We start from the raw sequence: 26,516 nt of genomic DNA, 5'->3' as shown, positions 1-26,516 counted from the left end.
TTGAAAACAACGGGAAAGCTGCTCTGGCAGTCCGGTTGCATTTTCTCGCTGTGTGTGTTTCTCAAAAAATTCAAAACCAAGATTATTATTGAAAAAAAAGGGGGAACAAGAGAAGGGGAAAAAGAGGCAGGAGTGGGGTGTGTTGGAGCAGTACCAAAACTTCTCTGAGCATGGCGTGGAGCCTTGGCCTTGGGCCGAGGACTGAGGAGCGAGGAGGAGGAGGGTGCATGTAGGCGTGGGAGGGAATGAGAGCGGAGAGTGCGGGGTGTAGCTTTATATTCTCCTTTTTTTTTTTGAGCTCTCGGAATGGGTTGGGCATTGGGCCACTGCAAAACAGAGCATTTTGATTTAACTTTTTACAGAAGACCGAACAACATAAGCCAGTGCAAAAAAAAAAAAAAAAAGATGAAAACGGGTCGAGAGTGTTTGCGCATTGTCAGCAGTGGGTGGGGTTATTGGAGGAGACACGGACGAACCTCCACAGAGATCTGTGAGGGGAGAAGCGTGTAGTGGGTGGTGGGTGAAGAAGGGAGGGGAGGGGAGGGGGGCTACACTGATGTCATTATGAAGTTAAAAAGCCACGTGGAGCTTCGCTTTCTGTGTTCTGCTATAAATCCTTACTTGTTGATCCTCCCCTTTAGTTAAAGCTCTATGTTCACAGGAGAAGAAGAAGAGACCTAATCTTTTCAGTCAGATTTAAACGTCATTATTCTGTTGAAGATATTAAAGATTCATAATGTCTAAAAAAGTTAGAAATGGAGTTAATGTGTATTCATACATTTTAAAATTGCAGTGAATTTACTTAATATGCTTCTTCACGTTTTCCTGACAGTAATTTTAGTAGTTTAATTTGTCTGAAATCGGTCCACTCAAGGCGCTTTTAGAGAACTAAATGCCAAACTGTAGTCGGGCTCTTTCTTTTTAGTAACATTTCCAGGAAGGTTCCACGTCAGTTACGGTGCTATCGTAGCATATCCTCCACATCAGCCTAACGCAAAACTCTAAATGGCCTATTATTTAAAAGTGATTTCAGTCGTGGTTGATTTGCAACATGTGCAGTAGCAGTGAGGTTTAGGTTTAAGAGTACAAGTCACGCACCAAAAGCAAACATTTGTCGTTTTAGAATTGAATTCAAGCAAGGCAAAGCAAAGCAAAGGCCTTTTATTTAATCAGTTAGAGTTGGAGTTCAAATTTTTATCTTTTTGTTTTCGTATAAACATGCATAAAGTTGGACATTTCTCGTGTTGTTACGCTTGCAAAGAGGGATGTTATGCAGGAAGATATCACAGCTTAATAAGAAATCAGTTCAGCAATAAAATACTTCTCCGGGACACTGATGGATTTAACTCTCCGGAGGAACTGAGAGAGAGAGAGAGAAAAAAAAAACTCATAGCGCAGGAGTTAGATAACCTCAGCTCACCCCAGGCCAGCTTAGGATAAACAGCCGTGAGCGGGGATCCGGATGCACGGGGCTTTGGGGGCGGCGGGGGTTCGTAGAGGCTGCAGCAGTTGGGCCAGTGAAAGTTTGGCTTCATCTGGAGAGAGGTCTGAGGGTCGTCTCGTTTGAAGCGCTGCCCCTTTCCGGAGGACAGAGAGCATGGGAAACAGCACTGCTCACCTTTCATGTCCCGGGCCTCATCCTCCGACCCGGGCTGCTAGTTTGGGGTCAGGGGTCATTTAGGAAGAGACAGCCTCGCAATGGGCTAGTCTCCACCAAATCTGTCTCTGTCTGAAGGGACGAGGCGACGACAGGGGACATGAACGGAGGGAGAAATGGAGATGGTAGAAGCGTAGATAGCAGCGGTGAGGAAGAAGAAAGAGGAACGACTAATTATAGTTTGAGCACTTACCCTATACATGCAGTCAGGAAGGAAGAGCAATGTTTACTGACATTACTATAAAAGTATGCTCGACTTTTCCGGTTGTGCGTGCCAGAAGGAATGGGAACGGGAGGTGTCTGATAGTATGCAGATCGGACAGGCGGGAAAGAAAATAAGGGAGGACGCTTCGAGCAAATGTTCTCCTGGGCCACAAACTTACGTTTGCGGTTTGCTACCACAGGTCCGTAATGATCTTATCTGTGGGTATTCCCTCTGCGGCTTCTGCTCCTGCTGTACGAAGAGGAAGTGATGGTGTGGAAGACCGTTTGGGTTGTTGTTTGACTTAGATTTTTTCTTCCCCTCTGAGTCCCATCTGCTTAGGCAATCACGCTCCCAGGTGCAGAGGGAAAGGGCGGGTGTGTGTGTGTGTGTGTTTTGGAGAGGGGGGGGGTGCTCGGAGGAAAATCCAGCTGACTGAGAAAAAATGGGAGAAAAGAGGGAGTTGGAGAATGGACAAAACACAAGCAAGGTGACAGATTTCAGTAGGAAAAAATGGTGTTTGCCAGTTTGGCGTCGATAGAAATCTGGACAGAGGTGTGCGCCGAGAACTTTTAAAATCCTTCGTTAAACGTGACATTCATTTTCTCCCCCGACGGCGCATAATGATTTTCCAGAGGTGATAAGCATCCCTGGCCCGGGCGTCCATATCTAGCCAAGTGACAGGCAGATAAACAGGGTAGCTATGGTAATTGGAGGAAGTGGAGGAAGAAAAAAAGCTGCTAAGTGGAATGAGATGAAATTGAATGTGATGGTCTAGTTACCCTCTTGGCAACGCCCAGCCACATTCTCCCCCTAGAGCTGATGTTTTTTTTCATCCCCCCCTGCCACCACCTCACTGTAACACCCCGTCGAGCCTGCAGGGAAAGTGTGTGTTTTTGTTTAACCGTGTGAGTGTGGGGCTCTGGGTTGTGTTATGCGGACGTTGGGTCAGCGAGCGCTGCCAAGGTGGGGGGTGTTGGGGTGGGAGCGTGGTTAGGAAGGGTTCAGGTTTGGCTCTTCTGCAGTAACTCCCCCAGGGCCCTGAAGCCAAACTGTTAAAGGCGTGATTAGGAAATCTTATCCTGCCTGAACACCAACTGTTCTCCGGCTTGTAGGCGCTCCGTATTGGACCACGCCAGCAAAGATGGAGAAGAAGCTGCATGCGGTGCCAGCTGCCAACACAGTCAAGTTCCGCTGTGCTGCAGGAGGCAAACCCGACCCCAAGCTGCGCTGGCTTAAAAACAGCAAGCCTTTCCGCCAAGAGGACCGCATGGGAGGCTATAAGGTAGGATAAACAGCAATACATCATACGTTTTTTTTTTTTTATTACATATGTCAACTCGCCGAAATCCTTTGGCTTTCACGCTGCTTTTTCTGCGCAACAGCACGTCTGGCTTTTTCCCCGAATGTGCTTGCGAGGGGACGTCGAAACCTCCTCCTTCCGATCATTCACTCGCTGTCCTTTCACCCCCTTTCCACCCTTCGCTGGAGAAGAGATGGAGGAGAGTAGACAGAGGAAACGAGGGCAGGGTTTCTGGTGTGAAATTGGAATTGCTCATCCGTGCTCCTCTTCTCACCAGGATACTTTGCAGAGCCTCTCGCTGTAACTTGAAATGCTCCTTTACCCACAACAATTAGAAACCCAAGCCCGGGACTTGAGGGTTAAATGCCCCCAGACAGTAACGTATAGAGAAAGTAGGTAGCGTCAGGGTTGAAATGAGTCCAGAATGCTGAGGTAACTCAATCAGGGAGAACAGGTCCCACTGGCTTTGGTTGGAGACGAGTGTGTGTGTTTTGTTGCGAGGGAAATTTGATTTATAAACACAATTACTATCACTATTACTGAGCTGGTTAACGATTAAACTTGATGCGTCATGCAGGTTGCTTACTCTGTGCATTTTAACATTAAAAGTATAAATTAACTCCCTGGTTCTCGGAGGATTTGAGTTAAATCTTCTATTCTATGCTGAGATTCCAACAAAACAACAAAAGAGTTTTGTTTAACTTAAATGTCGAGTCCTGCTTTGGGAAATAAACATTCGGAGCTGATTTATAAGTGCCGAAAATACCCGATTCTGTATGTCATGGGAAAGTAAAAACACCGTGCTTATGTTTTATTTCCACTTTGCAAGAAAAATCAGGGAAAGAGTGGAAAACACTGAATGTGGATTCCTGCTCCGTGACAGTCTATTTGGATTACAGTTTAGTTATTTTGCTCCTAAATTCCTCTCCTTGTCTCTCAAAACAAGCTGCATTCGCTGTACGCGCCGGAGCCCCGCAGAAAGAGATGAATGACAGTTTATACAGACAGTCGCAGAGTTAATTTATGAAAAAGCCCAGCGATGCCGAACGGGTCGGAGGCTCTTGGTTAATGACACATCACCCCGCCAGGAAAGTTTAGGAGCAGATTGCGTTGATGTAGCCGCTAATGTCGCTTTCCCTTTGAGCGTGGACGGCCTTTACGGAAATAGTACAATCAGGCTGTCAGATACGCTGTGGGCAGTTCATTTCTCTCTCTCGCTCTTTTTTTTTTTTGTCAACAAACGTCGGACAAAAGCCGTACCTGAGCCCAGCCCTGTGGCATAATCTCCCCATTGTGCGAAATGTAGGCCTGTACAAGCAGTTGCTACAGTCTCGTTTCAGTCTGCAGACGGAAACTCTATTGTTAGCTCACACCTGTAGATTCCACACATAGGTGAAACTACTTTTACGAGTGAATTTGAATAAGTGCGTGTTTGAAATGGCTTAGGATCGAACACGAGGGTGGGGTTTGAGTCGTAAGTGAGCGACAAAAGGATAAGGCTGTTGCAGCGAAGCATCAGGGGTTTTATTAGGTCAGGACTTTATTTGCCTTTGTTGGAACTGTTGCATTTTAGTTCTACTTTCAGAAGAAGCGTGAAGTTGTAATGTGAAAGCAAACTTTCCCATCGGTTGTTTGGTAGAGTCACTGTGGTGGGATCAACTTGTCATCGGCCTCAATATTGTTTGCGGGCCAACTAAATCCCCTCTTTCATTTTGCTCCCCCACCCCCCTCCCCCATCTCCACCATTCTTCTCATTTTGGCGCCAGCTCCGTACGTCTGTTAATATCGACTTAATCGCTCTTGTCTCTTTTAACCAGGTGCGCAGCCAGCACTGGACCCTGATCATGGAGAGCGTGGTGCCGTCGGACAAGGGCAACTACACCTGCGTGGTGGAGAACGAGTACGGATCCATCAACCACACCTACACCCTGGATGTAGTAGGTCAGTACCACACGCGCACAAAAACACGCTTGAGAGGACACCTGTGAGGCTGACAAAGGAGGGGTGGTGGGACGGAGGAAGGGGAGGCCGCGGAAGGAGTTCTCACAGTCGGGACAGTGTGTGTCCTTTTTGATTGCCCAGGTGCACCCTGGATGGTGGGGGCTACACCTGTTTGGAGGTTAAGGAGTGCTGCCAAGTGCGTAGAAGCTAAACATGAAGATGTCAACACTTTTAATATCTTATTAAAAATTAAGCTCTGCATAATTTTTGCTAGTGTTCCCTTTGTCCTTAATGCTAAACACCTCCTGTCGTAATCCACGCCTATTTAGAGGATCATTTCAATCAAATAGTTCACTTAACTACTTTGATTAGAAAAAGAAAGGAAAGATCTCCCTTTCTTTCTGAAAAACAGGTTCAGCATGGAGTTAAACGATGTCCACACATGAAACAGTTTGAAGTGACGTACAAAGTGTGTAATGTTTTCAAGAAGTACAGAGAAGTGTTATGAGCCTATTTATTGGTGGGTATTGACAAGGAGTTCACAATACAATACGTTATCGTGATATTATGACATTGCGATATATTGCAAATTTCTACATAGTTCACTGAGAAAAATTAAATTCGGCTTACAATACACATTGTAAATCAGATGACAGGGATAATTCATTGAAGAAACTGAGTCAAAAAACAATAATTATCTAAATTACATTACTGCACTTATACAGAAAAAGTGGTGTTAGAGAGGTGAAGAAGTCATTCACGAACGGCCCAAAACATGACTTTTTCTTTTTCTTTTAAAATCAACATCATGACATTCAAAAACGATCTTGTAAATAATAAAAATATAGCAATATGTTGCCATATCAGTATTTTTTCCTTTTCCTATTTATTTAATTTAATTTATTTTCTTCCCCACTCCTTTTCGCATATGAATTCTATATCTTATGTTTAAGTGTTTTGTTTTTAATTTTTTGTCTTCATATTCGAAATTAACAGTTCAATCAATTCAAAAGAATCTAACCTTTATAATAAAAAAAACAATCTTTGTGGTTCAGTTCCACAAAAAGCAAATTGTAAAAAAATCAATTCTCCCACTGTTTAGCTGACCCTGTAAGACCTGCTCATGTGTAGTGAGAACTTAAACCGGCAGTGGACGGTCGTTAAGTGTCAGTCCGTGAGCGCCCAGAACGCTCACCTCAGCATTAACACCGAGAGTTCAGGCCCAACTCAGTCAACCTCTCTTTCTGACCTTTGGAGCGCAGAAAGCAAAGAGTGTTTTTCTGCTCGGTTTGCAGAATCAATAGATAGCGGGGACAACAAGGCTTTTGGGACAAAGATAGTAGATCGATGTGTACCTGTGCATTTGCGAGTGTGCACAAGCTTTGGTCTTAATTCGCTCTGGACCCGCTGCTCTTTTGGCCTCACTCAAACCACTGTGAAGGGGATTATCTTGCTGGTCAGTAAACTGCAGATAAACAGGACAGATATGGAGCCGCGGACGTTTTATTCACCGAAGAACATTTACAGGCTACTGGTCACCCAAGCCTCTGTTGTCTGTACGTGGAATTTTTGCAGCGCTGTCCCCATTGTTCTTCAGCAGCCATATTGTAATTACACACTGTTTTGTTTAGCATCTCCATGGTAATATGCAGCATTAATTTCATGATATCGGATGGAGACTGAATACCTTTTGCATAAAGTGAACATAAAGGTAAATGCGTGAAAACATGCACACGCATGCACCCCAACACAGGCCCCCTGCTCCGATTCCCTCTGGAGTTAGCCAAAGCTCTCCTTCAGACTGCATATTTCTGTTTTTGTTCTGTTTTATTGCAGAGCAGTAAACCCCCTCCACGTCTGGCTTTGCAGCCAGTGCCCCCTGCAACCTCTTGCTTCATTTCGCTCCATTATAGTGGGGTGGACAGAGGGGGGAGAAAGAGAAAGGGAAGGGAAACAGAGACAGAAAGACTGTTCTTATCAGGCTTTTCTTTGCCCAAATGACCTACAGGATCAGCTATTAAAACCAAAAGGAGCCAGCCTTTTCTGGTTCAGACTGGCGTCCGGAGAAAGGGCAGCGGTTGGGGAAAAAAAAAAATGAGGAGTTAAAAGAGATGTCAGCTTTTTCAGCCAGAACTGTGGCACCCAGTGGCTATGAGGTACTTTGTGCGTAGCCCCATGCCACCCCGTCCCGTCCTGTGCCGTGCTGCGTTCTTCCTGTGCCTCTACCCCCGTCCCTGCGTGCCAAGTTTACCCAGAGTTCACCGGTCTCGCATGGGGCAGCATGGAATGTCCCCAGTTTGTCTCCCCCCGCCACTGTCCCAACACCGCTGCCATCAAATTACTCCACTAATTACTTAATTGATGAGCGGGTTCACTTTTGAAACGGGTCGCTACGTGTCGGTCTCAGCAAAACATAAAAAAAGCGCCTTTAGGATCCGTTCAATCATTAGTTTTAATGTCTCTTCTGCAGACAGACAGGACAGCGTGCCCAAGTTAGTTTTTACTACCTCCTTTCCCATATTCCTTCATGTTTTTCCCTCTTGTTCTCGTGCGGGTTGAATTGGCCATAAAGGAAATTTTTTATTCTCTACGCCCATGCCCACACACATATTCACATTCCATTCAATTCCATTACTTCAGAGGACTGCTTACACGGACTTACAATTCATTTCCTGGAAACTGAACCCAAACATTACCATAACTACTACTTGCCTTAACCCTTACCCCAAACTTAAACAAAGTATTTTTCTTAAAACTTAACAGTTTATGTTAAGGGAACTTCCCAAAAAAGGGAAGCCAGTTTGCGTAATCTGACTCCGTATGCATACTTCTCACAATATGAAAAAATGCAATTACATATTCACACATGCACAATATTCCTTTTTATAATTTTAGAAAGAACTGCTCACTAACTTTTATTGTTTTGGGGTTTCTCCATAATCATAACGTGGCCTCTTTCCCTCACCACGCACACAATCTGTCTGAGTTGTCAGCTACAATGAAGGTTAGAATCACTTCAATTTCTTTTTAAAAAAAAGAAATAATAGCAGCTCCAAAAGTCCCCCTTTACTTGCCAACATGTTTGTGAGTGATGGTTTTAATTTTTGAAATGGTTTCAGAGTTGACAGATTTTTTTTTTTTTTTTTTTCCTTCTGTTAAATAAATGACAAATGATGTTTGGTAGTTTTTTTTTTACAAAGAGAGCGGCGGCTGGCAGGCTGTGAGGTTTAAGCAGATCATCTCTCTTTCTCTTTGTTCGGGAAGAGGGCGAGGAGGCTCTGTGAACGATGGAAAGAGGAGAGAGGAGAGAAAGGGGCAAATACAGAGACACAATAAACAAGGCGAGCCCTAGGAATGTGTGGGAAGGAGGAGGAGGAGGAGGAGGGAGACTGGGGGAGAGGAAGGAGGGGTGGGTCTCATCTGATGTGACAGATTTCAGAAAGATGGAGCAGGAAGTCTGATAGGTAGACCGACACATCTCTACACTTTCCATCTGTTGATCCCTTTCCCCCCTTCTTAAATCCAGCCTCCACCCTTCATCCCCTTGACCCACCCAGCCCCCCCCCAACCCTGCCTTGACCCACCCCCAACCTTATACGCTGCGCACACACACACACAAGTGAATCCACTGCACCTAGCTTAAGGCTTTGTTTTGGAAAGGCACTGCAGCGCTCCAGGCTGAGTGATGTCATTATGTGTGCGTGTGCGTTCGGTGGCAGCGGGTGGCTGCTGTCAGTGTGGGGGTTGACGGGCTCCTCGGTGTGGTTGTGAAGGCCGGGTAGCGTTTTGAAAGGGCGCATTGTTCCACAGGTCCTGCTCTGTTTGGATTTCGCAGGCCAAATGTTTGCTTGTAGAAGAATGCAGATAGCCGGAGATGTGGGTGGGTGGAGGCGGCGCTATAAAGGTGTTTCACTTTCCAAGACTGGCACGTACTTTGCCCCCCACTCACGGGTAATATATACATCCCACTTTAGGGATGTCCTCCTCTACCTTAGCGCTTTTAGGTCCTTGCCTCATTTTGTGTGTGTGGAATCTTTAAAAGCTTCTCAGATAAGAAAGAATCAGCACGGTCATGACTTTAGCTGCCGGCGCTGCTGATAAACTCCCACATGCTAAAAAATGTGACGTGACTGAGGGAAATGGAAGACACTTCCTAAACTAGCTCTACCTTAATCTCTCTCTCGACAGAACGGTCCCCTCACAGGCCCATTCTCCAGGCCGGCCTCCCGGCCAACACCACCGTGCACGTCGGCGAGGACGCCCGCTTCGTCTGCAAGGTCTACAGCGACGCGCAGCCTCACATCCAGTGGCTGAAACATATCACGCAGAACGGCAGTCGCAACGGCTCCGATGGACACCCCTACGTCAGAGTGTTGAAGGTACGTCCTCTTTTAGGTTTTCCTCTTTTGATTTTTTTTTGATTTGCAGGTTTTTCAGGGAAATTTCAAAATTCACACAAGGAACTAATTCAATTCCAGCCCCTATTAACTGACAGGTGTTTCTCAAGCTGGATCTTGGTGGCGATTCCCGCTGCTCTCCATGTACATCATGACCTCTACTCGTTTGTCTTAATGTTCATGTGTATGTGTGGGTTTCAGCGTTCAGGCATTAACAGCTCCGACGTGGAGATGCTCACCCTCACCAACGTGACGGAGGAAGACGCTGGGGAGTATATCTGTCAAGTCTCCAATTATATAGGCAAGGCCAGCCAGTCGGGCTGGCTGACAGTCATCCCAGGTAACCCTTGAGACCTGAACCCAGCTACCCTCCCCTCCTTACCGGTGTGGTTTCCCCCGGGGCTTATGTCCCTGACCTGCTCTGCTGTGGTGGTCCTGTTAGTGGTCTCTCTTGGGTGCTCACAAACCTCCTCTCTCCCCAGTCTCACACCCTTACGTTTCAGCTGCTCCTGCCGAGGCCACCGTGGAAGCACTGGACGGGCCTGCATACCCAGACACATCTCTCTTGGCACAATTTTTTTAATGTCTCTTTCTGTCTTGCCAGCCGTGTCGAGATGGTGTTGCAGTGCTCTCCATGCTCTCTGTTTGTGCATGTATCCATTTCAATTTTGGAAATTAGACTCTCTTCTATTAGCAGGTTCTGTGGGTGATGGGAACCCTTTTTGTTTTTTGGTGTATTGGTTCTTTTTTCCTTGTGTTTTGGTGGCATATCGGGTTCTGTCTGTGTCGCCCCCCTCCCCTCCCTGCCTCCTCACCCCTTGGAAACTCCCAACATCCTTTCCTCTAGATGGGACCTCAGTGATGGACGCCATCCAGCTCCTCCTATTTCTCTCTTGGTTTTGTGGGTCTCATTTTTATTTTCTCTTTCTCTCTGTTACTCTTTCACCTCCCCCCGTTATTCCTCTTCCTCTTCCTCTTCTCCTCTCCCAGACCGCAGGTGTTAACACCACAGATAAGGAGATAGAAGTTCTCTACTTGCCCAATGTAACATTTGAAGATGCTGGGGAGTATACGTGCTTGGCGGGTAATTCTATTGGGATCTCCTATCACACTGCTTGGTTGACGGTGCTTCCAGGTATATACACTCGTCTTCCTTTTTCCTTTTCACTCTTCTGCCTAAAACAGTTGTCATTTCACTAACCTCTGTGGAAGACCAGTTCTCCCTCTGGAGCTCAAATATCACGTTATTGAGCCATCACTGCTATCATCCAAGACAATGCACTGCCATAGCAGTTAGCATGTATTCTATAATGTTATCTAGCCTGACCAGCTGTTGAAAGCTAAAAGCAGATAATGGGGTCGTTTGCCGGCGACTTATTATAACTCAGAGACAGAAGTGGCGGTCTCAGAGCAGCTCGAGTGTCTCTAGACTCCAAAACGAAGAGAGGATTTGTCTGTCCACCTTCTCTTTCCTCTCTCGTCTGAAACTTTCCTCCACCCCTTTCTGGCTCTGATAATTGTCTTCTTTCTAGGCCCTTATTTCTCCTTTGAGATAACGGTCGAAAGTTGAAGCTCGGCACTCGTTTCATGTTGGCTTCACTTTCTCAATTATCAGGGCCAAACCTCCCAGACTGTACAGTAAATAACTCGTGCACGCGAATGTTTGTGCGTCTGTCCTCATTTATCAAGTTGTTTTATCCTATTTTTGTCCGTTGCTCTGGGTTTGGCCTGTAATTACGCATACCAAAGGATCAAATACATAAAACTTAGTGTCAGTCTCCGCGCAAGTTTCTTCCAGGCGAAATGGCCGATTGTTAATGCTTGGGGTCAAGCCAAAAGTACAGTGGGCAAAAAGTGATTGATTAGAGTCGTAGATTGTATGAGGCCTTCAAAGTATAACCAGCACCAAACCATCCTTAATGTTTTAACAGGGTAATAATTTTGCTATATCTGTAAACAACAACATTATGATCACAGGCCAGACATTCCCTCTGGGAGTAATATATGATATTTATTGCCCTCGATGTGCTCTATCTGCACCGCTGGCGCCTTCGAGGCTGCAACTTCTGTGCGTGTGCTGTTTTTTTTTTTTTTTTTTTTTTTTTTTTTTTTTTAATTTTGGATCGGCAGATGTGAGGCCGACACAAAAAAGGTTCCTGCATGTAACTGCACCTCCAGCTGGCTGACGGGCCGTTTGGTCGGTTGTGCTGCACAAGAGCCTTGTTTGTGGTCTGGTGGGGGGATATGCATTATGGAACAGTCCATTCCTATAGCGCGCACACACATATAAACACACACACGCGTGCACAAGTAGGGACACACAGAAACTCATCCCATTTCCTCGACAGGAAGCTCAAGCCATATACAACCACCAAGGACACCGCTCTCCCTTGTTTGCGATCCAAAGTGAAGCGCGTATTGTTCCGTCCGCCCGTGGGTGTGTGTTTGGGCTCGCGTGTCTCCGACATTAACACAGAATGCAGACACATGCAGGCTTGGATGCACTGGCCTATTACAAATCTGTTTAGGCTCCTGAGCAGCAGGACAGGTCTGTTTAAAAAAATGCTGAAACCTCGGGAAAAAGAAAACGGCAAAGGATGCTACGAAATAATTTCTGTTTAGTTTGCCTGCTGATGGTGATTACATTTACGCATGAGTCACCTCCAGAGCATCTGTCTCTGTGTTTGTCTGTCTGATACCCATGTGTGTCTGTTCAAATGGAGAGTGCGTGTGTGCGAGAGCGATCAGTGCAAGGCTTCCTCCAGCTTTCCCTGCTTGACCTCCATTTCTCTGCTATCCCTTTGTTTTCCTCAGCCTTGGAGAAATCCCCGGGGCCAGTTTCCCCGTTCTACATGGAGATCGCCATATACAGCACGGGCGTCTTCCTCATCGCCTGCATGGTGGGCATCGTAGTGGTGTGCCGCATGAGGAACACGGCAAAGAAGCCAGACTTCGGGGGACAGCCGGCGGTCCACAAACTGAGCAAGCAGATCCCTCTGCGCCGCCAGGTAACAGAAAGTAGATAAAGAGTTCTAAAGGCATCTAACACCCCTAGAGGAGACAAGCACAAACTGCAAACATGCCTCAGATATACAAATACCGGCAACAAACTTTAGATTATTGTCTATGTATGTATATACACTAAAGTTTGCATGATGGATACATTTATAAAAGTAACAGTGACTTTAAAACAAGATCATTCTACACACATATAGCATATACTGTTGTAATATTTTATGGAATATCCCTCCAGCCTTACTTAGAAGGCATGCATATCTGCACAAGTTAGCACTACTGAAACTGCAGCCAGATCTTTTTTTCCCCCCGATATGTGAACCACAGTTTCCCCTCAAGGGAAACCAAAAGGTACAAAAAGTGTTGGATTACATTCTGCAGTGAGACTGATTCCTGTGTCAAGGTAAGGTTAGGGTGGAGAGAGGAGAGATGAGCCCTGGGGACAGTGGCGATTAACACACATTCATCAAAATTACTGTTGTTGTTCACCCCTTAATCAACTTTGAAATGTAATCTCTTGCCCCGAGAAAGATTCTGTCGTTGTGTTAAGTAAGGCGTGATATGAGAAAATGAATGACACATTATTAAGTTTGACGTACCGTATTTACCAGGATTGGTGTTAATTAAAAAAAGTAGCACGGCTAATCGCGTACACACAAATCAACTCCTCTAGTGATGCCCTGGAGCTCTAAGCAAACTATGAACCCAGACTCCGGTGATCAGCCAATCCTTCTCCTCCTGTAGGTGTCGGCAGACTCGAGCTCTTCCATGAACTCTAGTACGCCGCTGGTACGCATCACGACGCGGCGGAGCTCTGCACACGATGAGCCCATCCCCGAGTACGACCTTCCAGAGGATCCACGGTGGGAGTTTTCCCGAGACAGGTGAGGCCAACATCCTCTCCTCCAATATTGTCTCCTCTCTGGTTTAAAACATGGTTATAAAAGATGTAGAAATTTACATCAGGAAGAACATAAACAATATGGCAGATTGAGGGATTCTGCTTTTTTTTGCACTGAGCCAAAAATATGTTTTGCATATTATGCAGAATGCATAACTACTTACATCGGCTTCAACTCCTGCATAACACACCTGTAAATGCTGATCTTCTAGTCGTGACACTTTCACCCGAAAGGGAGTGTCCATAATGCCACGCTCAGGATTCAGAGCCCGCATACAAGACTTGTTTGGTGGTATGCATGACAGCTTTTACACTCTCTGCCCTTGTCTTCAATCCCAATACAACTATCTTTAGTCAGCAGGGTGCATATAAGTGGTGGATAACACCAACATTACAACACAAAGACCAACTGTTTGATTGTATCTCGGATGCTAAATAATCAGATAACTATTGTTCTAAGTGAGGAATGCCGGCGATAATGACTAACTGCTGAATAATGGCTGCGGTGGCTGAGATAAAGGCTACCGATTCACCCGCTGCAGTGGAATGACCTGAAGTTGGCACCGTGCCCCCTGCCTCATTATTACAACTGCTGCTACGTCACACTCTCACTCATCCATAGTCGCATACGCACATGCTTCTGTTGGTAAGGGGTGAAGCTGTGCTAATTAGTGGTTAGCTCGCGCAGCTTTCATCTGCATGTTTGGGCTAGGAGTGTTTGCTCGGTTTCATTCCAGAGGAATTAGCACTGCTGAGGTTCCAGTTAGTCACAGTTGCAGCGGCCAGTGATAAGCTGTAGGGTGGATTTAATAGGACGGCAAAGGTTAGAGTAGTTTAATACCCAACTGAGGCCTCGAGTTTTGAAAGAAAAGGGAAAATCCCAAACCGTAAACATGAAGGCCTGTCTTTTGTTAAAGGAGCTCGGATCATAAATTTTACCATTGCTCATCTGTTAAAAAGCATTTCTGATGTAATACTAGACTTTCTGTGTGCATGCTGAATGGCCTTCAGTTTGATTTTAATTGTTGAACTCTCCAAAGGGGATGTTTTGTCTAGGCTGAGTAAATCTCTGTGTGCCTCTCTGTTTGGGTCCGTCGTCCCACCGCCTGAGGGATCATGTTGGGATTGCAGAACTTTGAGGAATGCTAACGTTTGCGGTTTGCGTGAAGAAAAAAACAACATTGATTATGTGGTTGGATGGACAGAATGGTGGCCATTGAGCGTGGCGAGTGCGTGTGGACAGACAGGGGATTGTGTTACTACGGCAGGGCGCTGCCCTCAGGCTCGAGGCTTCACGTCGTGCAGTGTGTGTTTACATAGCCAGTGTACTGGGCCTTAGGGGTGTGGCCAACACCTGTCAATCAAGTGAAATAACACCAGGGTACACGGCTAGTTCAGGGGTCAGCTGGGTCAGATGATGAATAGCTGTGGAAAAATGCATGTGAGTAAAACGTCTCCTCTATCAAAGTAATAGAGTGTGCATATAAATTTTACCACCAGCAATTGTGACGTTGCCCGTGATAAAATAATACTTAAATGTCCATCTGGTATTGCAGTCAGACCCACCTTCATAGCACACAAAGCCAGAATACCATCTGTCACACGCTAATGTGTCGGGTCTAAGGTAAGGCTTGTGTAATGACTTGTAAAGAGTGTATATTGGAACATGCCAAGACAGGGTAAACAGTTTAGAAATGAGTGCCTCTCCCTGGCTTTATCAGGTGATTATCTTTGCCATGTCTGCCTTCCTACCTACTGCCCTGGCAAAGGCTGCAGTCCGTGCGCCAATAAAGCACTCACACAGACACAATCTGATTCAAACACACAGAGAGAGAGCGCAAGATCAAGTAAAAAAGATAGGGTGAGGTTGACAAAACTGGCCCGGTGCCTGGTTTCATTAACTCTCTCGCTCTCACGCTGCATCGGACCGTTTTAGTTTCCACGTCGAAGGGGTGAATCGATGCGAGAGTCGGGTCGGGTTGATGAGCTTTAGTTTCAGAATCTAATCGCCGTCCTGTCCGTTTTTCTTGTGTTTTCTGTCTTGTGGCTGCAGGTTGACCCTGGGCAAACCCCTAGGTGAAGGCTGTTTCGGCCAAGTTGTAATGGCAGAGGCCCTGGGCATCGATAAGGACAAACCCAAGGAGGCTGTAACTGTTGCGGTCAAGATGCTGAAAGGTAAGTGAGTCTCCTGCTGCTGCACAATCACAGTGAGGTTGTATTGTCGAATGTCTGACTTGCGCTTAAAATCAGACCACTGGGATAAGCTGCACACTGCCTCATTGTGTCTTCTGGGCAAGCCGTGTGCATTTTCTTGGTGATTTATTTTCGGTTCAGCAAAGGTGCAAGGCTGAGCCCGGGGCTGGCGTTATTTTTCGTTATTGGCGGTTGCTGAGTGACGGCTAGAGGAAGGCGGGTTGGGTAGGTAAGGGTTAGGGGCGGTCGCATACCTGACCCCAGAGCAGCAGCTGGCTGGAGCTCCGTCAGCACCCACACAAAGAGACAAGTCACGCTAGCAGCGATTAATGAAAGCAACAGGAGGGAGGGCTCTGGGTCGAGTTGGGGTTGCGGGGTACGGTTAGATCAGGTACAGCAGCAGGCAGTTAGACCTACCTTGACAATGGAAACCTGCTCTTTAGAATGACTCCAGATACGGTAATGGTGCAGAGGAATGCAGGCAATGCCATTCTGACTATCGGGATACCTCGAATGGCTCAATCAGCTCCATGACAAAAGGAGTCTGTGCAGCAGATAATGAGTCCAGATTGAACGACTTTAATTTCTTCTCCTCCCTCCCTCTGGCACTGAAAGGATGCCTCTGTAGTCTGTGTGAAGAGCCTCCCTCACTGCTGTAACTTTAGCCCACATTGTCTGTCAGCTGCACTTAATCAGAAGCACCTACAAAACAAGGTGCTGTCTGACAGGGCAGCCACTTAGTCTGAAGTCAAAGAGTTAAAGGGGAAGACAGGACTGCGGTGTGTTTGTTTTGCTGACCTTTTCCTGACAAGCCTTCGATGTGACTTCTGATATTGTTAGATGACGCCACCGAGAAAGACCTGTCTGACCTGGTGTCAGAGATGGAGATGATGAAGATGATCGGCAAACATAAGAACATCATTAACCTTTTGGGGGCCTGTACACAAGACGGTGAGTCAGACCGAACGTCACGCCAGTCACACGTTAGAATACGCTCTTGAAGGATTGTATCATTTGTAGATTTCGAATTTAATGTCATATGGTGCTTTTAAGATCCTCTAGAGGCAGCTTGATCTTCCTAGTTAACTTAAGTTTTAATGCTGTAATAAAAATGGTTGCTGCATATTTCAACAAATTCATTCAATGTGTCATCAGACCACATCAGACGGACGGTATAAAGACTGTTACATACTCTGCGAGAAATTTGTTCTTGCTCCTAGGGCTATGAGAAAATTTACATCATTTTGCTCTCCCAGATGCAAATCTTCGCAGTGTGACCGCTAATCTCTCCTGGGTAGAGTTCAGCTCGTTGTGGGATGTGGGTGCATGCGGAATGAACAGCGACTCAGTCGTCAAAACTTAATGCCTCTCGTTGTCCATCTCCCGCATCAACCACAATGCTTAACCCTATGATGAGTTCGACTCTTTGAATTACTGTAACTCATAATGGTTTGCGCTATTGACAAAATTCAAAGTGTGGCTGAGCACAAAGTAAAAGTACAAGCACTAATTTGGACCTTGTATCCTGTGCAGGTCCCCTCTATGTGATAGTGGAGTACGCCTCCAAAGGCAACCTTAGGGAGTACCTCAGAGCCCGCCGGCCGCCCGGCATGGAATACTCCTATGACATCGCCCGTGTCTCAGACGAACAACTCACGTTCAAAGATCTGGTCTCCTGCACTTACCAGGTGGCGCGGGGCATGGAGTACCTAGCATCTCAGAAGGTAAGAGGATAACACACACCATAACCTGTTCTCACATCAGCTTGCTGGCTGCCTTGACTGTTCTCTGTGCCCGTTCAGTCTGATGAGCTGTATCCACGAAGGACTTACGTAGGAGGCTTGTTTGTGCGTCACTGTGGGAATGTTGTCTCCTAAAAACACCGACCCCCTGCCCAATCCCTGCATTGTCTCCCGTTGCATGACAAAAGCCCCTCTGTGTGGAAGAATTACAAAGTTTTCACAATGGGGGTACAGCCATCTTGGCCAAATTCAGCCTCACGCTCCCTCTCACTGTTGGAATGTGACAGAGCATACTGTCTCTCACACACACACACACACTGCACTACATGCGAACACATAAGTTTGCACATGCGCATGGATGCCCAGACGCGAGACCGACCATATATGTGACAGAGTATGCAAGGAATCTTTACATATCCAGACACGTTCGTGCTGGTGTAGCCGGTGTGGCGTCATGTTAGTCGGTCAAGTGCTACTTCTGTGCGAAGGGATTTCTGGATGATTACGTGCGCCGCAAAACATTTTAACACCTTTCCAAATTAAGTATACACCTGCTTCAGTGTTGATTTATTTATGGCATGACATAACTGACAAGTTCACTCTCTCCATCCCAGTGCATACACAGAGACCTGGCAGCCAGAAACGTCCTGGTCACAGAGAGCAACTTCATGAAGATCGCTGACTTCGGGCTGGCCAGGGACGTCCACAACATCGACTACTATAAAAAGACGACTAATGTGAGTCCTCATCCTGCATGCCGCGCACTGAGGGATGTGCAATTTCAGGGAGTGGAATATTTTACAGAGCTTCAGTGCAAGATACGCCCACCCTTCTCTGTCTTTTTTTTTCTTCTAAAATTCTCCCTCTTCCCTCATCTTTCTGTTCCACTGTTTTCTCTGCTGGTGTCTTGGCAGAAGCAGCGGGTTCCCAGGCAGCCTGTGAATGTAGTGATTCTGGAGACTCTTGTCTTGTTTACCCCTTCAGTCTTTTGTTCTTTTGGTTTCATCGACACTTACACAATTAGCCTCCAAAGAGGGACCGAGGGAGAGGGGAGGATGCGTGCCTTAAACATAATCGACACCTCCACAGCGGCCCGGTGGTGTCGTTCTTTCCCACCGCAGAGCAGCGTCGCCTGCACATCCTCATTTAATATGCATGACTGCCTTTTCATCGCATGCACAATCGCGCTGAGAACTAGCTGACAGCCACAACAACAACAATGAATATTCGATGATGCCGGTGATAATGATGATTAGGACAATGACGGCAGCGACTGTGATGATCACTTATATCAAACCAAGGGCTGCGTTTTTTTAATCTGTTTACTTTTCCCCAGTGTAATAGAAATGGAACAGCAGCCCATATTTATTGTTGTATTACCCTCATTCTAAAATGAATGAAAAGTGTTACTAGAATAATTAGTGTGTTACGCAGTTAGCTTCTTCCCTATTATTATTTGCAGTGGCTGAAACAGATATGATTACTTATTTATAGGCACTACTTCTACTTCTAATAATTCAGCCTGATGAGATTATTCTAGCCATTTAGCTGCCGCGCTGATACTGACCAAGGTCGCCTTGTCAGCTATGCTTAGCTTCCCAGTCGGTGTTTTAATGGTACGTAGAGATAAACTCTCCGCTTTATCTCGTGACCCTGTTTATCAGCTCTATTGCTTTGACAATGTAAATGTTCCTCTGGGAAATCCTCCTTCCAGACTCCTCTAGGGCCTTATTCCCCAGGCTACATTCACGTATCAGCCGTTTTTTTTTTTTTTCAGGAGTAATGAGATCTCCCAGCGGCGAATTATTCAAAACACGCTGACGAAGGCAGAAATTAACACGGCTCAGAAGTTTGGTTTATCAGGAGATGATTTTTATTTGACCTTTGCCATGCCTGTGTTTGTCCTCAGGGTCGTCTCCCGGTAAAATGGATGGCTCCAGAGGCGCTCTTCGACCGGGTCTACACGCACCAGAGTGATGTGTAAGTACATAAGAAAGTGTTCTCGGGGTCTCGTGACACACATAAATGATACAAACTCAATCTTACATAAAGTAAAACACTTTCACTGCTGTTTCCTGTAACCTGCAGTCACACTGAAAGGGTTGTTTTTCAGGAGTTTAGGAGCAGGGGGTGGGTGAGGTAATTTGGTGCAGTGTTGGTGAGTGTTAGGTGGGGCGGTGGGGAGGGGGGGTGACCGGCTATAAGGGGCCAGTGCTGGCCGGTTTGTGGTAAAAATGAGGATTTCACGCTAGACTTGGAGCCAATGCCGTGTTACTAATCTGACGGGCTTCAAAGGGCCCTGGAAGGAGCCCACCAGCACCTCCCCCCTCCTCCCCCTCCTCCTCTCCGATTCACCCCTCGCTTCTCCGGCTCCGGCTCGGAAGTCTCCCCTCCTTTCTGGGCCTCCGCACATGTCTGAACGCAACAATGCTGCAGCCCTCCGGTGCAGGCCTCATCCTCCACACACCCAGCAGCGCTTTTCAACCCCCCGCCGTCCCCTCTTCACTCTCCTCCTCATTCAGCAACACTTTGAACATGTGGCTCATCGTTTTGGAGCAGCTCCATGATCAAAATAACCCCCTCTCCTCCACCCCCCTTCCACTTCACTCTGGCGTTCTTATTTTCATTCATCTGGTATGTGAATTGCTGACCCGTCTCTGTCTCTCGCTTTTTTAAGATCAAGAGTACTCATTCTAAAAACAGAACAAAGCGAGAGCTTCCCTCTCTTTTTGGTGTCTGAGCCTCATGCGTTTTGACAGCGCTGTTTGATGTTTCTGATCCAGACACTGGCAACAGATTTGTGTACGTGGCAATTAGATAAATACCTCGCATGTATGCGTGTTCGGTTCGAGTCAGACGCCAGTGCCGCGCTGAACGCAGCTCTCATCCAGTTAAGCGCATGGATGGAGAGCCTCCTTCCTGCCCGCGTCTCTGTGTGCTTGTTTGTGCGCATTTATAACGTGTATGTACACATGATGCCCTTCATGTTCCAACGGCGCAGCAACAATCGATAACCTGGGGGAGGACGGAGGCGGTGAATGGACGGAGGGGCGCGGGCATTAAGTGCTGTGCTCCTCTCTATCAGCTCACTGCTAATTATGATTCATCACTCACTTTTAGTAATTGGCTTTTTTGCATAGCGCACGGAGGAAGGGAAAGGAAGGAAGGTGGAGTGGGGCTTTTGCTTCAACATCACCAGGAGCCCAGGCGATCTATACATGACATCAGATTAAATGAATACATGAATTCCAATGAAACTCAGCCCCTGTTCGGTAAGCAGTTGCAGGCAGGAGAGACAGCGCCACGACCACATGTGGGCTCTAGCGCTTATAGAAATGTTTAGAGGCACATGGTCTATTTTTTATCAGATCCACTAATTAATATTCATGTTGTTTTCAGTAAATCAGTCGATGTACGCGTGATTTGAGACTCCAGAGTCCAGGATGCGAACCTTATTAATACGGTTATTTGCTGATTTGGTTGATTTGTTTGCTCTCTCTGGTGAGGCCCGAGGCCAGGTCAATTAAAGTGACCCCGATGTTTAAAGTGACCCCTGTGTTTATTTAAGTCGCAGCTGGATGCAGGTGGACACAAACTCAGCGGAGCCCAAAAGCCTGACAAACACCTAGAGACGGTTACAAAGTAGCGCAGAAACGAGAGACGAGTGTGTCAACATGTGCAGAGATACGACGCGGTGATAGCGGAGAGCACAAACCTGGCTGGCTGGTTGTGTAAACAGATGGAGCTGATAAATGCCCGACCTGCCTGTCCGTGCATTCTTTCCTTTCTGGACTGCTCTCGCGGCCCGCGGGTGCCTGAATGTGTACGTGCACATCGCAAACGCGTCTGCTCATCATAGCGCAGGCATGAATCGAGCACGCATGAGTGACCGCAGGAGAGATCCGCGTGAGACACCGTGTCGCTAATATAAACATGACAGTCAGCAACACGGATTCACTGATACGCGACAACCGGACGCTGCGACGAGGAAGTGGTTAACGATTAAAAGTCCCTGGCCCTTTCTGCACTTCTCCCTTCTCTTTTGTCTGCTGTGGGTGGTCCAGTATTTGTTTTGGTGTGGTGTGACCAGACAATGCGGGCCTGTGTGACCAGCCAGACCGGCACAAAAGCCGTCATTGAAATCAGGGCCAGAGTAGCACTGGCAGCAGGTTTGCACCACAAGTCACTGGATGGCAGAAAGAGGGCATTGACACCACTGCTATCACACTGTTGTGTTTTTTTCGAAGCCGCAGCAAAGCGACTCCATCGAAATGATATGTGTAAACAATGCGTTCTCATGGGGCCTAATGTTATTTCTATTAGACTGGGGTGATGACTGTCATTTTAACCCATCTATGTCTGTTTTTATCTCACCAGCTGGTCATTTGGGGTGCTGATGTGGGAGATCTTCACCCTAGGGGGCTCGCCCTACCCCGGTATTCCTGTTGAAGAGCTCTTCAAGTTGCTCAAAGAGGGCCATCGCATGGACAAACCCGGCAACTGCACCAACGAGCTGTAAGTTCTTTCCTGCAGCGCTAACGTCTTCCCGAACCTAGCTACCGCGCAGACACAACCGTTCAGCTCAATGGCAGCGCAGTCTCCATCAGATCCGTGACTCTGTGCGCACTCTGTCGGGCCTATGCACAGCTGTGACTCTCTGCTATCAGTGTCCTCATTCATGCAGAGGGGCTCTGCAGTCGGCGGACAATGACGCAGCTCTGCTGCGGCGCCACACTGAGAGGACTGTTGGAGAAGAAGTAGAGACAGCCACAAAAGCAGCTCGCAACAAACGCATTCTAACATTTAAATAAACCGAAAGCACAGAGGCATGTTTGTGACCAGCAGAGAGTACATGGAGACAGCTGAGTCCAGATGTGGTACATTTGAGTAAAATCGTTGTGCATCTCTCTTTCTCAGGTACATGATGATGAAAGACTGCTGGCACGCCATCTCATCCCAGAGACCCACCTTCAAGCAGCTCGTGGAGGACCTGGATCGCATCCTCACCCTGAACACCAACGAGGTTCGTGCAGCTCCGTCGCTCTTCTTCTCCTCGCACATCTATGAGCGGCCTTGTGCTACACAATAAGGGAAAGAAAACACCACGTTTCTCCATCCAAACTGAATCACGCTCCCACGGTGCAGCAGAATATCGATAAAAGCTCTTGAGACATTAGCGGCCCGCGTTGCTGACACGAGAGCTAAATGCTGACCGAAAGAATGCCCCGATGATTCGATCCAGGCCCAGCAATACTAGCTGCTACGGCTCAAGTTGCCCAATCATCACGTCCATGCCTCAGCTCTGATAATGGCAGCGTTCCTTTCCATTCCCTTTTCTGTCTTGTGTGATATCCTCGCGCGGACCTGAAAAGAGGCCGTCGATGGAAAGCTGTCAAGACTCGTCTGCTCTGGAGCTGGAAGCCCATGAATTTACGCCAAAAAAGGCCCAACTTTGAGTTTGAACTTTTGAAATGCAATAAAGTGGGTTTTTTTTAAACATTTTTTTTTCACCCCCACTTTTCCCTCTACCCCAAACCGCTGGCAGATGTGGAGAACTTTAGTAACATGAGCCGTTTAGTGTTAAGCTGGGAAAATGGAAGCCAGTGCTCATTTTGTACTAAACCCCAAGAACTCTTCCTCCTCTCAACTTGTCCCAGTAACAGCCATGAAAGACAAGGAGAAGGGGGAAAAAGGGCGCCTCAGTCAACATGAAAAGACCAAAACATTTCCCAACGCTGGTCTGAGTGAAAAATGAATAACAGTCTTTCTTGAGGTTTTCATCTTCCTTCATCTTAGTGAGCTGTGTTCCGCCAGCTCTTTAAAAAAAAATTTTTCCCCAATAATCTAATAGTGACTATGTGAGGCATTTCAGTGTCAGATATTAAATTTGTTTCAACAGAAACTGATGTGGAAGGATTTTGTGTCCTGTGTTCCATTTTACCTCAAAAGCTCAACCACTTCAAACCATTCTGTCGTGGACAAAAGCCTCCAACTAGTTCAACACTCTGCATCAGCCGGCTATCCAACATTCAATTTATTACATATTATTTCTGCAAATATTTTCATACAGTATCCAGTTTGAGATTATTTGTTCTGTTCCGTTTCATAAATTCTCCCGGGGCGATTTGGTATGGTTTAGATAAATAAAAGAATAAAGGTGATACTCTAATTCCTTCACTACGCTCACCCTTCTCTGGAAAGTCCCTGTTCTTGTTGACTTGATTTCAGCACTAAATTTATGTTATTCTGTTCTTCTAGGTCACTCGCCTCATGCTTCTCCGAAGCGTCTTCCCCCTTTTGTCTGAGTGTAAGTTATCTCACCCAACCCTCTCTTTCCAATGTCTGTGTCTGCAGGAGTATCTGGATCTATGCGCCCCGGCGGAGCAGTATTCCCCCAGCTTTCCGGACACTCGTAGCTCCTGCTCCTCCGGCGACGACTCTGTGTTTTCCCACGACCCGCTACCGGACGAGCCGTGCCTCCCCAAGTACCAGCACATCAACGGAAATGTCAAAACATGAGCCCGCACCCACCCCCTCGACACCCTTTAGCGTGTCCCAGAACACAGGTAGCACAGACGACCTTCGCCGACATCCTCCCAACTTCCTGCCCCCCCATCGCCCCCTCTGGCTCCCAGTGGACTAACGGACCCAGACGGGACTGGGCTGGTGGCAGCGCTGCTGTCACACACTCACACTGCCATGCACTCACACTACACACACTCACATGAGGTCTTAAAGGAGAGGACAGGGACCATAAAGAAGCTATTTTGTATTGACTGAATGAACTGACATTTCCCGGGGATCCTCCGACTCTCCGAAAAAACACAGATTTTTTTTTTTATTCTGGTTCTCATGTTTGTTGCCTTGCAATCAACGATAGTTGTTGGGTGATCCAATTCCAGAGGCTGGCATTCCAAGACTGTTCTTTGCTCCTGGAGGAATGTATGGACTGACGTGAACTCTAGAAACAAGGGATTAGAAGAGGATGACAAATAGGAAAATGGACTAAGCGACAGAGCTTCGACTAACAAAACAGAGGAATAAGAGGAGAGCAAATGAAAAAAAAAAATGAAATTCTCTCCTGTTTATTTTGTAATATTGATGGATTTCTTTTTTCAGTTCTCTTGATAAACCTTCCCAATTATTCTGGAGAAAGACAAATACACAGTGTAATGTATAGTGCTGGGTATCTTTGTAAATATATTCAAATATGTATAAAAAATATATTATATATTTACAATGAATTATTTTTTGTATGGACTCGGAAATAACCCCCAATCCTCCCACACCCTTCGTTGAGTTTTAGGCAGTTTATGCTAACAGGTTACGTGTCCTATTACTCTCTTCACACAGACACACACACACACACAAATTCAGACACTTTAATACACACAAACACCTGTCTTACTCTCACTCAATAACACAGCTGAGTATTGGCTTTCAGGGAACAGTAGTATGGTAATTTATTGACTTACGTTTTTTTGTTTTTGTTTTGTTTTTTAATGAATCAAAAAGAATAAAAACAATGTGGCAGAAATTATGACATTAATGATGTTAATAATACATGAATAATCCATTAAATGTATCGTAATTTAAAAAGGATCTTTCAGCAGTAACAGAAGAAAACTATTTTTAGTAGGTTTGAGAGATCCGGGTTTTGTAAGTTTTATATATGAATGTGAATATTAAGTTAAATTTTAAATTACTGTACATTTTATAGTCAGCTAATCCCTCTCCTTAGGTAGACGTTGATGCCATTTCTATCCGGTCATTTTACTCTTTCTTAGCTCTGCTTTAGGAAATGAGACTGATTTCTGGATATTTATATATCACTAAAAAGAGTTAAGAATTTGGAAATACCTAGCGACACGCTCCTTCATTTAGGCTGAAAAAAATAAACCCCAAATTTACTGGACAGAATTGAAAGCTGAAAAAACAAAGTATTAAATCGCTGAAGTGTTTTTTTTTCTACTGGACCAACTTTAAGATGTTTTTTTTTTTTTTTTTTGCAAGTGTTCATGCCGCATTTGCGAAATAAATGATGAAAAAATATCACTCTGTCCTAATCTCTGACTTTGGATATTTAAGTTTTCACACACACACATTTGAGAGAAGGATGTGTTACGTGCGTTCCTCCAGGGCTAAATTTACTTTGCGTCTCATAGGTGTGGAGATGGTTTAGCTCAAACTTCTTACGGTGCAAGGAGAAGCATTTTCCTCCTCCCGTGCAATTATTTTGAAGAAACTGAACAGTTTGTGACAAAAGTGGCGTCATTGTTTTTTAATAAAACTCGCCGTCATCTTTTCAGACACAGAACTGCTAAGCTCAGCACAAATGCAGAGCAAACCTGCCCAAATTAGATTCTGAATTCATGCCAGGGCTCCAAGCAATTTTGTTAATGAACGGGGGAACTCGTCGTTATCATGATAGTGCAACACTGTGTCTCGATCTGTCCGACTTTGATCAGCCAAAGAGTCTTTGTTAGCCCCCTAATAGGTACTCGGATTATTGCTGATTGATTTCCCTTTTCCTCTATTCAGAGCAGATTTAATTCAGCAGAGTGAGTAGTTGATTTACCTGATTTCATGTAAGTTAATCAAAGCTGATTTATTGGCCAGCGTGATTGACAGTGGCGGTTGTGGAGTCGGTCGCATTCGGTGATAGTGTTTGCTTATCATCCTCGAGCACAGACAACATAGTGCACCAGTAGCAAAGTCACAACACAGGCCCTGATATGAGGCAGAGCACTTGTACTGACGTGACTGATATAAATATTCCATATGGACATTTCTCTATTGCAGGTTTTGAGACAACAACAACAAAAAATAATAAAAAAGTATCAGGAGTCTGCCACCATGCTAGCAGCTTTTCACCCCAATAAGATTCCACACTATTCCACAGCTCCCCATTATGTTGAATTGGTATCAACTGAAGGTTCTCCCACAAGCATCAGATGGGTGTTGCGTTCATTTTGTGGCAATGTGAAACATCACAGCTGGATTCTACTAAATTCCACCCGCTGGTTCTTTAAGATAAATGTAAATGCTGGGGCCTGTTCAGACCTTGCATCAAGACCCGAGCTGGGCAATATGACCTCATAAAAGATGGGTGTGAACACCCCGAGGGTGCACTGAGATCGTGTTTGAGAGGTACGATCTCTGGCT

General features: G+C 46.0%; 1 protein-coding gene across 6 annotated transcripts in view; it reads left to right on the top strand.

Annotated features, from left to right (window-relative positions):
- Nucleotides 1-25,238, top strand: part of fgfr2 (fibroblast growth factor receptor 2) — a 36,904-nt gene extending 11,666 nt beyond the window's left edge. For 3 of the 6 annotated variants that reach the window (XM_047602393.1, XM_047602399.1, XM_047602397.1), the window contains 14 exons: nt 2,975-3,144; nt 4,980-5,103; nt 9,292-9,482; nt 10,491-10,635; nt 12,315-12,514; nt 13,260-13,399; nt 15,470-15,591; nt 16,450-16,560; nt 17,143-17,333; nt 17,966-18,088; nt 19,261-19,331; nt 21,729-21,866; nt 22,269-22,374; nt 23,706-25,238. In XM_047602393.1, the coding sequence (XP_047458349.1) occupies nt 2,975-3,144; nt 4,980-5,103; nt 9,292-9,482; nt 10,491-10,635; nt 12,315-12,514; nt 13,260-13,399; nt 15,470-15,591; nt 16,450-16,560; nt 17,143-17,333; nt 17,966-18,088; nt 19,261-19,331; nt 21,729-21,866; nt 22,269-22,374; nt 23,706-23,870 (1,997 nt within the window). In that variant the 3' untranslated portion in view covers nt 23,871-25,238. Of the gene's footprint in view, nt 1-2,974; nt 3,145-4,979; nt 5,104-9,291; nt 9,483-9,701; nt 9,841-10,490; nt 10,636-12,314; nt 12,515-13,259; nt 13,400-15,469; nt 15,592-16,449; nt 16,561-17,142; nt 17,334-17,965; nt 18,089-19,260; nt 19,332-21,728; nt 21,867-22,268; nt 22,375-23,705 lie in introns of all 6 variants that reach the window. The other 3 variants (XM_047602396.1, XM_047602394.1, XM_047602395.1) reach the window with 3 other exon arrangements.
- The last annotated feature ends 1,278 nt before the right edge of the window (nt 25,239-26,516 follow it).

The sequence above is a fragment of the Mugil cephalus genome, chromosome 13 (assembly GCF_022458985.1).
Source record: "Mugil cephalus isolate CIBA_MC_2020 chromosome 13, CIBA_Mcephalus_1.1, whole genome shotgun sequence".
In the NCBI taxonomy this organism is placed as follows: Eukaryota; Metazoa; Chordata; class Actinopteri; order Mugiliformes; family Mugilidae; genus Mugil; species Mugil cephalus.
Note: the sequence above shows the minus strand (reverse complement) of the source record. Positions and strands in the feature narration are given on the sequence as shown.